At 43.7% G+C, this 12,076-nt stretch overlaps 2 protein-coding genes across 6 annotated transcripts; one reads left to right on the forward strand and one right to left on the reverse strand.

Annotated features, from left to right (window-relative positions):
* The first annotated feature begins 286 nt into the window (after window positions 1–286).
* LOC114799041 (interleukin-6 receptor subunit beta) lies at window positions 287–8,186 on the forward strand. Of its 5 annotated transcripts, none has more exons than XM_028995171.1 (17): window positions 287–331; window positions 632–708; window positions 817–870; window positions 939–1,031; window positions 1,578–1,689; window positions 1,813–1,946; window positions 2,231–2,382; window positions 2,863–3,022; window positions 3,715–3,797; window positions 3,889–4,105; window positions 4,962–5,138; window positions 6,034–6,135; window positions 6,276–6,419; window positions 6,646–6,786; window positions 6,865–6,949; window positions 7,035–7,116; window positions 7,497–8,186. In XM_028995171.1, the coding sequence occupies exons 4-17, from the start codon at window positions 965–967 to the stop codon at window positions 7,767–7,769; spliced, it is 1,929 nt and encodes a 642-aa protein (XP_028851004.1). In that variant the 5' UTR covers window positions 287–331; window positions 632–708; window positions 817–870; window positions 939–964; the 3' UTR covers window positions 7,770–8,186. The 5 variants fall into 5 exon arrangements, 4 of the variants coding, with proteins under 4 accessions (XP_028851004.1, XP_028851003.1, XP_028851006.1 ...); XM_028995170.1 differs by having other exon boundaries at window positions 293–331; window positions 632–694; XM_028995173.1 differs by having other exon boundaries at window positions 293–331; window positions 632–694; window positions 7,502–7,530.
* Window positions 8,153–12,059, reverse strand: nudt12 (nudix (nucleoside diphosphate linked moiety X)-type motif 12). The gene is made up of 7 exons (XM_028995186.1): window positions 11,912–12,059; window positions 11,197–11,418; window positions 9,827–10,404; window positions 9,564–9,731; window positions 9,025–9,138; window positions 8,734–8,933; window positions 8,153–8,433 (listed from the first exon to the last, which is right to left on the reverse strand). The coding sequence occupies exons 2-7, from the start codon at window positions 11,394–11,396 to the stop codon at window positions 8,323–8,325; spliced, it is 1,371 nt and encodes a 456-aa protein (XP_028851019.1). The 5' UTR covers window positions 11,397–11,418; window positions 11,912–12,059; the 3' UTR covers window positions 8,153–8,322.
* Between the last annotated feature and the right edge of the window lie 17 nt (window positions 12,060–12,076).

Consider the following 12,076-nt stretch of genomic DNA (forward strand, 5'->3'; position numbering starts at 1 on the left):
TGCCCACTGATGGTTAAAAGCAGAGGACACGTTTCGTTGTGTCACCATGTGCTGTGCTGCAGTGTCACACAATTACAATCACTCCACTTTCACTTTATTATTTGAAACATCGGCATTGGTCGGTATGAAACAACTTCAGAATCGGTGCGGGGACACGGGACGTTGGGTCCATGACCAGAAATCGCCGCGGGGGGAGCGGTGACGTCACAGCCGCCGACGGGCTCGTACCACGTGCTCTCCGTCAGCGTTAGACGTTTTTTGTTTTTTTTTTATTTATTGCATTTAACCCGAATTGAGCGGCTACACAGGTGGACTAAAAAAATTGGTTATTGTGAGTAAAAAGTTTTTGATTTATTTATGTGTTTATTTATGTAGCATTTTCCAGAAGTAGAACACATATAACGCCAAAGGGAGAGAAAATCAGAAATTCATAACCTGCTGCAGCTGCAGACTTTTCTTGGCTATAAAGGAAGGTATTCAGTAGTGTTCAGTAACTGTTCGGTCCAAATACGTAACCAAAGATGTAATATACATTAAGTTAAGATCGGATTAACATCAGGATATACATTTATACATTCTGAGCGGTTTCACGACAATGAACAATGTTTTTTTATTATTATTATTTCTTCAGGTAAGACAATGGGAAGGGGCAGATTTGAATTAAGGTTCTTGTTTGTTATACTTCTGATTTCTTGTAAGTATATTCAGGTATGTTTCATTTTTGGAAGTTAATGTTACGAGCGAATTGCTCGCGTCCACCAACGTTAAACGCGACGTTTCTTTCCCCCGATGCATAAATTACGGGACGAAACGAAGTTGGGATTCTTTTCTCTGCCAGCTCCAAATATTTGCCAGACCACAGCCACGAAGGTAAATGTTCTGTTTTTGCCAAATGACCCTCCGCTTTGGTTATAGTCTATGTGAATTTACCTCAATAGAGATAACGGTCTCAGGAAAGGATCTGATGCGCTGTGAAGATGTGTGTGTGACCGATTTCGACTGTGTGTCCGTCACAGGCGCTCAACACCAGAGTAAGAAATATATATACTTATTTTTTTTTACTAAATACTCTGTCCTGGTACTGGTTCTCCACACTTTAATATTTAATTTGAAGCATAAAAGTATATGAGATGTTTGTAATACATCAACACAGGTCATATAATATAATATAATTTCTCCCACATGAGAGTAGTGCAGCATTGTTGCCAGATGATTTGGTTGTTTCAGCAAAAATGCATCTAAATAATCACAAACGACTCTCAAAACTACTTAGTATTAATCTGGACTACTCAACAAGTCTTCCCCAAAAGTGTAAAATTCAGAACCAAATCTGGCAACACTGAGCGCAAGGCCCTGTCTCCACCCTTCCTGCGCTTAATTTTCTTCTCTCATCATACACCAGGTTCATGTGGACATTCCAAGCATAATCTCTGTTAAAATCATCAGAACATTATGGACACCGAACCATACAGCCATATAGATGATCCGAATTCTGATTTCAATTTTGTTATGCAACACATACCCCAGAAAAGCAGACTTTGTATACTTTGTATGATGTTGCTGGATTATTTTCCCAGGCACAGTCACAAATTTTTCTTGCCATTATATTGAACCTGCGGAGACACTGACCTGCAGATGGAGGCCACGCCATGTCGCCGGGGCAACGAGCAGCTCTTTAATTTTCAGGCCGTACGTGTTCTGCATAGTTTCTCCTCTTACAAAAACGGGGCAAAAAAAAAAAGCATATCCTAAGATGAATCTCATATCAAGATATATTTAGCCCCTTTCATGTTCCTGTTTCCTGTTTTTCAGCAAAAAAGGCTTCCGCCATTGCAGCTACATTTTTAACCTGAGTGGCCTGTTCAATGTAACCCTGAAAACAAAGAATTTAGAGACCAACAATGAAACCCTTTCCGAACCCCACATGGTAGACATGCACCTGTCAGGTAACATTAATGGGATCTGGACTACCCACCTGCCCAGTCCCTTCTTGTTCATATGCAACCGTTTTCAAAGTCCAGAACACATACTTCAAAAATTCAGAAGATCATTTTGTCCCCTCTGTCAGCACGTCATATGTCCATGTGTAGTGCAAAATCCCGCCTTCACCATTTCCCATAACTAGAAACTGTCAGTATTATGCACTGTAATAAGACCTAAATGTTTTCACACATTTATTAATCATAGATGTTTATATTTTTTCAATAATGAAACATTCCATTTATTCTAGTTAAGGCGCCTCGTCCAAATGTCACATTAATTAAGGCATCAGAGACCATGCTTAATATTACATGGTCCAATGGACAGTGGGGAGCCGAGATGTGGGAGACCAAGTATTGCAAAATTCGCAGAAGATCAGTCAACAAAGACCAGTGGATGGAGGTGGGTGGGCTGGTTTACCACAGTAGCATTACATTAATTCATTCATCTCATAAAATCCCTAAATAAATAAATAAATAAATGGCAGATTTATTTAGGCAGAACTGTACTAGAAAGACCACAAAATGGCAGATCTGCTATAACTTGATTTGCAAATCTGCTATATCTGATTACAAAATCAGTTTTTTGTTTTTTTTTACAGCAAATCACTTGGATCCAGATCAATTTTCAAGATACATATTTAATTTTATTTTGTTCCCAAATTCCTCCCTGAATCTACCGTAAAACTGGTATAAGAATAATCCCATGCAAAATGAAGATTTATTCCAGATTAAACCAAGAATTCTAATACAACACAATTAATTTTCAAGATTTGATCCTCTCCACTGTTCAAAATCCAATCAGATTGCGTTTAAGACGGTTTCAGATCACTCGTTTCTTATTCATTGTTGCTGATGCGATAAATCAATGATAAACTTTCAGACTCCAACACTTGTCCCAGTGAAACGAGGTGATGAAATGATGTACGCCATGGATGGCCTGAAGCCATTCACCCGCTACATGCTGGCTGTGTCGTGCATCGGACACTACGGGCACTGGAGCGACTGGAGTCTGGTGGCAGCTGGAATGACGCAGGAAAGTGGTGAGCAGAACAAAATAAAAATTTTAATCTAAGTATTAACTGAGAGTAAATTAGGTCCAAGTTAATGTTTCGCGGAAGTGAAGTGATACGCAGCACGCGGTGACACAACAAAATGTGTCCTCTGCTTTTAACCGTCACCCTTGGTGAGCAGTGGGCAGCCATGACAGGCGCCCGGGGAGCAGTGTGTGGGGACGGTACCTTCATCAAGGGGACCTCAGTGGCACCTTGGCGGCTCGGGATTCGAACCGGCAATCTTCTGATTACGGGGCCATTCCCTTAACCACTAGGCCACCACTGCCCCATGTGACTGCAATGAGAATTTTGCTGGTATTTTTCTAATGAAATTAACATAAGCAGCATGATAATTCAATACATTGTCTACCAGTTCATTATTGCTGGTATTCAGTGGTAGACTGGAGTAGAGCCGTATAAAACGAGGCGCTTGTGCCTCCAGACTGCTTCTACGGACTTTTGCGAGCTCAGAAAATGGTCGGCCACGTAAAAGTCACAGATCGGGGTCAGCACATGACACTTCAGAGCAAAGCCCCCCACCCCTCCGGTATCATGCCGTTATGTGGCAGCACCATTTCTCTGATTGGTTCGGATGGGCAACTTCCTGGGACGTTGTGAACAGGCCCAAGTATAAGGAGATGATTGCAATAACACATATAATAATGATTTTTCTTTCTCAGTTCCAGCTAAGCCTCCCCATGTCAGCTATAGCATCAGAGCCTCTGGCAGTGAAGGAACCCAACATCTACTGCTGATCTGGGCGGTATGGACTATTTTACGAGCAATGCGGCATCACTGTATCGTCCGATACAAAATGCAACCTACAAATTTTTATTTTTTTTCCCATTAATTAGCCTTTACATCCAAGGTATTCCAATGGGAAGGTTCTTGGATACAACGTGACCTTTTATCCCCCGAAATACCTCGGCCTGAAGAGGACGGTCACTGTGACAGGGCTGAAGATCAGCTTGGAGGTTCTGATGGAGCGGTACGAGGTCGCGGTGTCGGCGTATAACAGCGCCGGCGAGTCGCCCCGCCGCCGCCTGACAGTCGATGCCGGTCATCACCGCAGTGAGTTAGCGTTTCCTGTTGTGCCTTGTGAAAAGTTGTGCAGTGTGACAAGCGCCTCGGAGCTGGTGTGAGCTGGGTTGGCCCCCGGGGAGTTGTGCAACATCCCATTTAGATCACAGTCTCGTTTTCTATCCCTTAAATTAAGCTGCAGTTAAGAACACATGTATTACCAAGACATTCTTAACAAGTCTACATTTGTGTGTAGTTTTATTATTACTGTTTATTATTTCATTTAAAAAAATGTTCCGAAATTGTCATTGTCTTCCATGGAAAAAAAACATGAAATAAATTTTAATAGAAATATTAAATAGAAATTTGTCACTGATAAACCTGCTGATTTGACTAGTTAAAGGTGTGTCTGCACAGAAAGTTATTTTTGTGCTGGTCATGTTGGTCTTACAAGCTAAGAACAGCCTAAAAGCCGCAACCAGCATGAAGCAGTGAGGTGACTGTAAAATTTGCTAAGATCTGATCTGTGGTATAATTTAATATAAAAAGGGCGTGGAGCCAGGACACTGGTCCAGAACCACATTTACAGCGTTTAGCAGAATATACTATGCTATGACTGGTTTATAATGAATCAGTAGTAGTGCATTTACATCATTTTCAAATGGAGCGACGCAGCTCAAACACAGTCTTAAACCAGAAAAAAAATGTACAGATTAATCACTCATTTAGCAACAAATTAATCATAACTGATAATTAACAGTTTAGAATGAAGATGCAACATTTTGGATCATATTTCATTGTTTCAATGGTTTTATTACCCACATTCTTTCTCTGCACATAACTGGAAACACAGTAAAGTCAGTTGTGATTTTATACAATGAAGCTGCTGTAAATCACTGGTTTTCAGCTCTCGCCCCAGTTCGAGGCCTGTGGGTTCACTCCAAGGACGGCGTGTTGTGGTTGCAGTGGGATGTCCCCCCACAGCCAGCCAGTGAGCTTGCCATCGAGTGGCGTCCCACCGACTCCACCCACAGCCTCTGGTGGCGCGTGAACAGCTCCATCGCGACTCCTGTAGCTCTGCCAGGTACCCGGCCTGGACGCAGCATTCACTCACAAATTCAGAATTCTTACTATTCACCCTTTACTTTCCTGTTTCCTGTTCAGCTGCATATTATCTTAAATGTGATGGGAGGATCTGATGAAGAAAGGCTTTATTGTAATCATGTAAAACAGTTGTAATAAAAGCCATCATCATAGCAAGCAATTGAAAATACTGGGTTAGATTTGATGATCCATGTTGTCTCTCACGGTGATGGGTGGTAGTAGCCTAGTGGGTAACACACTTGCCTATGAACCAGAAGACCCGGGTTCGAATCCCACTTACTACCATTGTGTCCCTGAGCAAGACACTTAACCCTAAATTGCTCCAGGGAGACTGTCCCTGTAACTACTGATTGTAAGTCGCTCTGGATAAGGGCGTCTGATAAATGCTGTAAATGTAAATGTAAATGATCTAATCACGTTCACTGTTGTGATGTCTCTGAATATCACTGTGTTGCAATTTCCTTTAGTGAAATTTCCTCCAATTAGTGAAACAAAGTAGGGGTGGTAGTAGGCGAGTGGGTAACACACTCGCCTATGAACCAGAAGACCCAGGTTCAAATCCCTTAACCCTTAATGTCTCCAGGGGGACTGTCCCCTGTAACTACTGATTGTAAGTCGCTCTGGATAAGGGCGTCTGATAAATGCTGTAAATGTAAAATGTAAATGTAAATTTGAAACATTTCTCACTTAAGAATTTCCTTAAGCCTCTTGCCTGCTGCAGACAGACATGATGAACCACAGCATGCTTTTAATGAGAAGAAGACAGGAAGCCAAGGCTGTGTTGCATCCTTCTGTTCAGGAAAGCTGACTTTGCTTCGAGAAAGAATCTGGATTGCATCGCGAATGTGGCGTTTACACGGTGTTCTGTGCTTCAGGCGAGATCCGGCCCCGGCAGGCCTACATCATCAGTGTGTATCCTGTTCACGAAGAGCTGTGTGGACCCGCCAGCTCCATAGAAGCAGACCTGCAGTACGGAAGTGAGCAACCATCACTTGTAACAACTACATCAATCTGATTGCAATTTCAGTGTTGAAAATGTTGAAAAGGCTGTCGATGCCCTGAATGACTCTGCAAACAGTCCCCGCCCCGTTCATTTTTTAACCTGCCGCTGCTTCAGGCCTCGTAGATGTCGTTGGCCTGGAGGTTGTCACGGTGACGAGGCATGGAGCAACCGTTCAGTGGGAGTGGCAGAGGAAGACCCAGCGCACCAGCATCCACAGATACAGGGTGGCGCTGCAGGGTGGAGAAAATGCAGTGGAGTGTACGGAAGAATGCTTCAAATTGTTGTTATTTATAGAGACGGTTTTATTGTTTGTGCTGCTTTTTTCTTTATTACACTGAAGGAGCACATTTCTAGTGGAAAGAATACCTAAAACTATAAATATGCTGATTTAAAAGATGATAAATAAAGACTTTCAGATTCATTCTCATCCCTTTTATCCACTTTTTAAAATCTTAACATGCAATTTTCTCTTTTGTTGCTACAGCAATTCCACTGTTTCCAGATATGCACAGATACTCATTTTCCAAACTTATGGCAAACAGCAAATATACTGTCCACGTTTACATTGACACAGATGGTGGGAACTTTTCTGTGGACAAGCAAGAGTTCAGCACATGTCTTTTGGGTGAGTAAATGAAATCGATTTAAAATCTCCTCACCTTCTGCTACACCGAGGTTGTGTGAATGTCATTTTTACCTTCAGAGACTGAAGAGGTGATAAGCATTGCGGTTCCTGTTGGTTTTGTGATTCTGGCTGCTGGGGTTATCGCCAAATTATCACAGTTTGTGTAAGTAACATATTTCTTATCATCATCATAAAAAGGCATTGATGTTTACAGATCATTCATACTTCATATGATGTTTTCTCCTAAGCTACAGGAAATATATTTTTCCAAAAATTGCCAACCCCAAACTCAGCCCTGTTGGACACTGGCTCTTAGATCCCATGTACTCGGTATGTGCAAACATCCAAAATGCATTTCTGAAAGGCAGGGAGAGTGTTTTATTCAAAAGACACACACACACACACTCCAAGGTTATGATTCTACCTTTTTTGGCTAGGCAATCTCATAAATCATGGTTATTGCTAATTTTATGATTACACGTGTAAGCTATGAGGTCAGTGTTGTATGATTTAGGTTTTGTAAATCATCGAACCAACACATGCCAGTCCTGTAGTCAATGATTGGCTGATATAGTTAACCGTAATATCTGTGATTTCAGCTCTGAAATTGAATAGCGACATCTAGTGGTTTGATCGAAGAAAAATCAGAGCTACATTTAATCTGTTGATTTGAACTCATCCTGATAAAATGAATCTTTCCTGATCAACAGAGCAGCGGCCTTATTAGCGTTTTGAATCTGGAGGATTTTGTAGTCGCGGACAGGTGCCTTCTACACATCGAACAGCAGATTCGGTCGCCCTCGATGGACTGTCCAACCGAAGACGTGGACACCACATACACGAGTGCAGAAAAAACAGATTACATCGACAGCGACCCTAGCCCAGGCAGCACGCCTTCAACATGTGATACGGGCAGCACAGGCCGCCGGTCTCCAGTTGCTTACAATGAGGGTTACGTGCTGAATTGTCCAGGGGACACCTGACAGCTCGTGTTGAATATACGTTGCGTCTTGATACTGATGAAGGTTGTTAGTGCATCAACACAGGCGTGTAGAGCACACAAGAAATAATTCCTATTTCTTTTAGTCATCAGAATAAGACGTTACGTCTTTAAAGGTGCAATGTGTAAGGTTTTGGCCGGTTAGTCGATTTATAGGGCAGTATTTCCCTGGAAAGCTGTCTGCAGCTACTTCATGAATGTCTTAGTCCTAGAAAACTATAGATCTTTTCTGCTAGCTAGGTAAAACTGTTATATTTTCACATTCTTTAATCATTTTAGTATATAAAAGTATCATAAAAGTACACCTTTGATCCCTTACCCAACTACTTTAAATCTAAATGAGTGTGATCTTAAAGCAATTGTCTGTACAGCTTTGCTTTGTAGCTTTATTTCAATAACAATGCACAATTATTCACAATCTATTTGGATTCGGTCATTCATCATGTATGTATTTTTGTTTTTAATGATTTGTTTATTTTTGCAGTTTTACAGCTAATTAAAAAAAAAAAAAAAAAAACTGTCCATTAATGGTGCATTCACAGGTTAGCGTTTATTCCAATCCAGTGTTTAATTAAGTAGTGTGCTATCGCCTGTCTGGGTGGGAGGACGAAAGGAGGTCGGCCTCTCTTCACAAACGCATCAATCACCTGCAAAAAGGGATCAGAAATATCAAAAATCGAATTCTGATTCATTAACAAGTATAAATGATAGATGACGTTATTCCTGAATTAGATATATATATCGTGCATGTTTTTGACATTAGTCATGAATAATGTGTAATTCTGATATAACATACAGGAAACAACACCCGATAATAAGCATTGCTGGAGGATTTTGGCATTATGTCACAGCAAAGAACCACAAATTATGCTAATTACTGGCAAAGTTATTGAAAACAACCAGAATTTTCTGGACATGCAACGACAGTATAGGCTATCCACCAGGACCTGTTGCCGGGTGAACCAGCGGGCCTCCTCGATCTCATGCTCGTCCACTGTGATGTCAGTAGACACGGCGACAGCGTGGCAGCCAATCATCAGTGAGGAGGGCATGGGCCAGGGCTGACAGGCAATGTACTGCACTGGCCCAACCCGGACGCCGCTCTCCTCCTGCACCTCCCTCCGTACGCCATCCTCGACGGTCTCCCCTGCGGCCCAGGAGTTCACAAATGAACAGAGAGCTGAATGGGCGTGAGCCCCAAAGTAGACCCCCCGTGAAATATTCAGCAACCACCATACCTGGCTCAATGAATCCAGCGAGGCAGGAGAACATGCCTGGCGGGAAAATCTTCTTCCTTCCCAGCAGGCACTGGTTTCCATCGGGGTGGATGACCAGCATGATCACTACGGGATCTACATGCATGTAAACAGAGGTGTTAGTGTACAGTCCCACATTAAAGTCCGACATGGGGCAATGGTGGCCTAGCGGTTAAGGAAGCGGCCCCGTAATCAGAAGGTTTTTTGCCCGTCCACACAGCAATGTTGTTTTTTTTTCCCCATGTAGAATAAATTAATGCAGGTTTAGAAGTGTAACTTTTATCACAATCTTTTTTTAATGGTTTAATTGATCATAATCATAAAAAAATCTATGATCATATAAACTAATATCTTGCTGAAATTTATTGCCAAACCATGCAGGCTAAATTAATTGTGTTTGCACATCTCCAGTCCTTCAAGATGAATGTAGATCGGGTCTTAAACCAACTTAAGAAGTTTTACTCTGGCATCACCAGCAAAATCAACCATGCCGATCTGGGATTTTTCAGAACGTCCCTCACCAACGCGTGGATAACAGGTGTTATGGATGCCCTGCAGGCTCTTGCAGTCCGCTTGCAGGCACGTCCTCTTGTGTCCCCCTTCGTCCGCTCTGGTCGCACTGCCACATGTAGGGCAGAAACTGTAGCGGCTGTGCCAGGCCAGCACCGCCCTCGCCTGCGCCAGAACTCCTGCGACACGCCCCAACCAAACATCAGTGGTCTTTAGATCTTGGTATGAAAACGTTGCATTATGCTAAATGCAACCTGAGCACATGAACACTGACCTGCATCATTCTCACAGAGCGTTAGAAGTCCAGGCATGGGCGGCTTGAGGAAGAAACTTTGCGCATCGACAGACCTCAGGTGGTCCATCGGGTTCTGTTCCGTGTTGAGCGCAAACCAAGCAGTGAGTCCATCATCGCCGTCCTTCTGCGCTGAGGAACTGTGGCTTTCTGGTAACTTCTCCACACCAAGAAACACTACCATGGTGTCGCCTCTCCTCAGCAGCTCTTCTACAGACGGAAGTCTGAGTCTGCAGAGCTTCATATCTGATCCGCCCGAAGCCGCCTCGTCGGCCGGTGCAGTTACCAGTGGATTCAAGTTGAAGAACAGCAGGAACACAGTTTCTGGAGAAGACTGCTTGGCAGCAAGCCACTGGCTGTCTGTCCTCTTTTCACTCATCCTGTGGAGAAACTCCCGACTGAAGTAGCTTTCCTGCTCCTCTGGGCCTGCGTTTGGAAGAACCCGCTCAAGGCTTCCGGCCTCATCGTTGGCCAGGAGGTTGGCAATATGCTTGTGGCCCCAGAATTTGGCAACATCATATGCAGTTTGACCAGACTTATTCACAGGAGACTTGTCACACCTCACAAGAAGAAAAACAGAACCTGTTTAAACAATGTTAAGTGAAAGTGAAGTGATTGTCACACGTGATACACAGCAGCACAGCACAGTGCACACAGTGAAATTTGTCCTCTGCATTTAACCCATCACCCTGAGTGAGCAGTGGGCAGCCATGACAGGCGCCCGGGGAGCAGTGTGTGGGGACGGTGCTTTGCTCAGTGGCACCTCAGTGGTACCTTGGCAGATCAGGATTCGAACCAGCAACCTTCTGATTACTGGGCCGCTTCCTTAACCACTAGGCCACCACTGCCACCACTTCATGTCAAGGTACCTTCAACTTTGTGAGATTATTTGGTATATATGGTAGTACCCTAGTCGGTAACACACTCGCCTATGAACCAGAAGACCCAGGTTCAAATCCCACTTACTACCATCGTGTCCCTGAGCAAGACACTTAGCCCTAAGTTGCTCCAGGGGGACTGTCCCCTGTAACTACTGATTGTAAGTCGCGTCTGATAAATGCCGTAAATGTAAATGTACTTCACCTCAATACGAGTTCCCCTAGCCTGTCTATGGTCCTGCAGTGGCTAGAAATGGCGATAGGTGTAAAGCGTGCTTTGGTCATTCTGCTCCGCCGTTCAAAGAGCGGCAGCTCAGACAGTCAGATCTGGATTTTGTCCCCTTATGATGTCATAAGGAGAAAGGCTACCTCCCATTTCTCATGCTCCCTCATCTGCAGCATTAAAGTTCTCCAAACAAGAGACTCGACAATGTTGGATTATGAATTCAGAAGGTTCTGAAGCTGTGCAGTTACCCTTTGGAGAGGAGAGCCTTCACCACTTCAAAGTGTCCATTCCTTGAAGCAAACATCAAGGCGGTCCAGCCATTCTGCCCGCACTCGTTAACCAGGAAATTCGAGTGGGATATCATGATGGAGATTTGATCTACATCCCCTCTGGCGGCGAAGTCTAGGAAGCGCTCTACCATCTCCCCTTTAGGAGTCATGGATACCATATTTTCACAAGGCCAATCTGATCTGCATTCAAAACATAAAGGGGGGGGGAATATGGAAGATACATAAAGAATATGTCCTGGCCATATTGGTGGACAGACCTCTTGGCAAAAATTCCATCTGAACTTCTGAGGCAACTCTTTACATTCCAATAAAACAACCAATCAGAGCGCTTGTTTCATAAACAATATGCATGTCACAAAGAAGCTAAACAAAGAAGGGGCTGGAATATACAAATGCAATTGTAACAAGGAACCAGGCTTTTTCAGACTTAAACTAATGCTAAAATAATTACTTTAATTAAGGCATATCAAGTGCCGGTCTTGTATTTTGTATTTAACTTTGGTCTGGACTTTGGTCTGATGGGCGTCGGTGACCCGAGGTGACGTCACGGTGACGTAATCGTGCCACCCACCGACCTGTATCGCCCTCATGCGCTTTTACAACAACTACGGCCACACAAACAGTTTACAGTTCATTGGCGTGACACCGACGGTTTAAATAAGTTCCCACGTACGCGTATCACCGAGGCCGACGAAGGCTGGAACTCCGCAGCCCACCCTCCGCACCGCCACACGGGCAACAGGCACAAGGACGAGCCCTTCCGCCTCCCCGCCCTCCTCCCTCTCGAGAAATGCGCCAACAGCGACACGGCAGGACAAGCGGCGGAACTGCACGTAAC

The sequence above is a fragment of the Denticeps clupeoides genome, chromosome 11 (genome assembly GCF_900700375.1).
Source record: "Denticeps clupeoides chromosome 11, fDenClu1.1, whole genome shotgun sequence".
In the NCBI taxonomy this organism is placed as follows: Eukaryota; Metazoa; Chordata; class Actinopteri; order Clupeiformes; family Denticipitidae; genus Denticeps; species Denticeps clupeoides.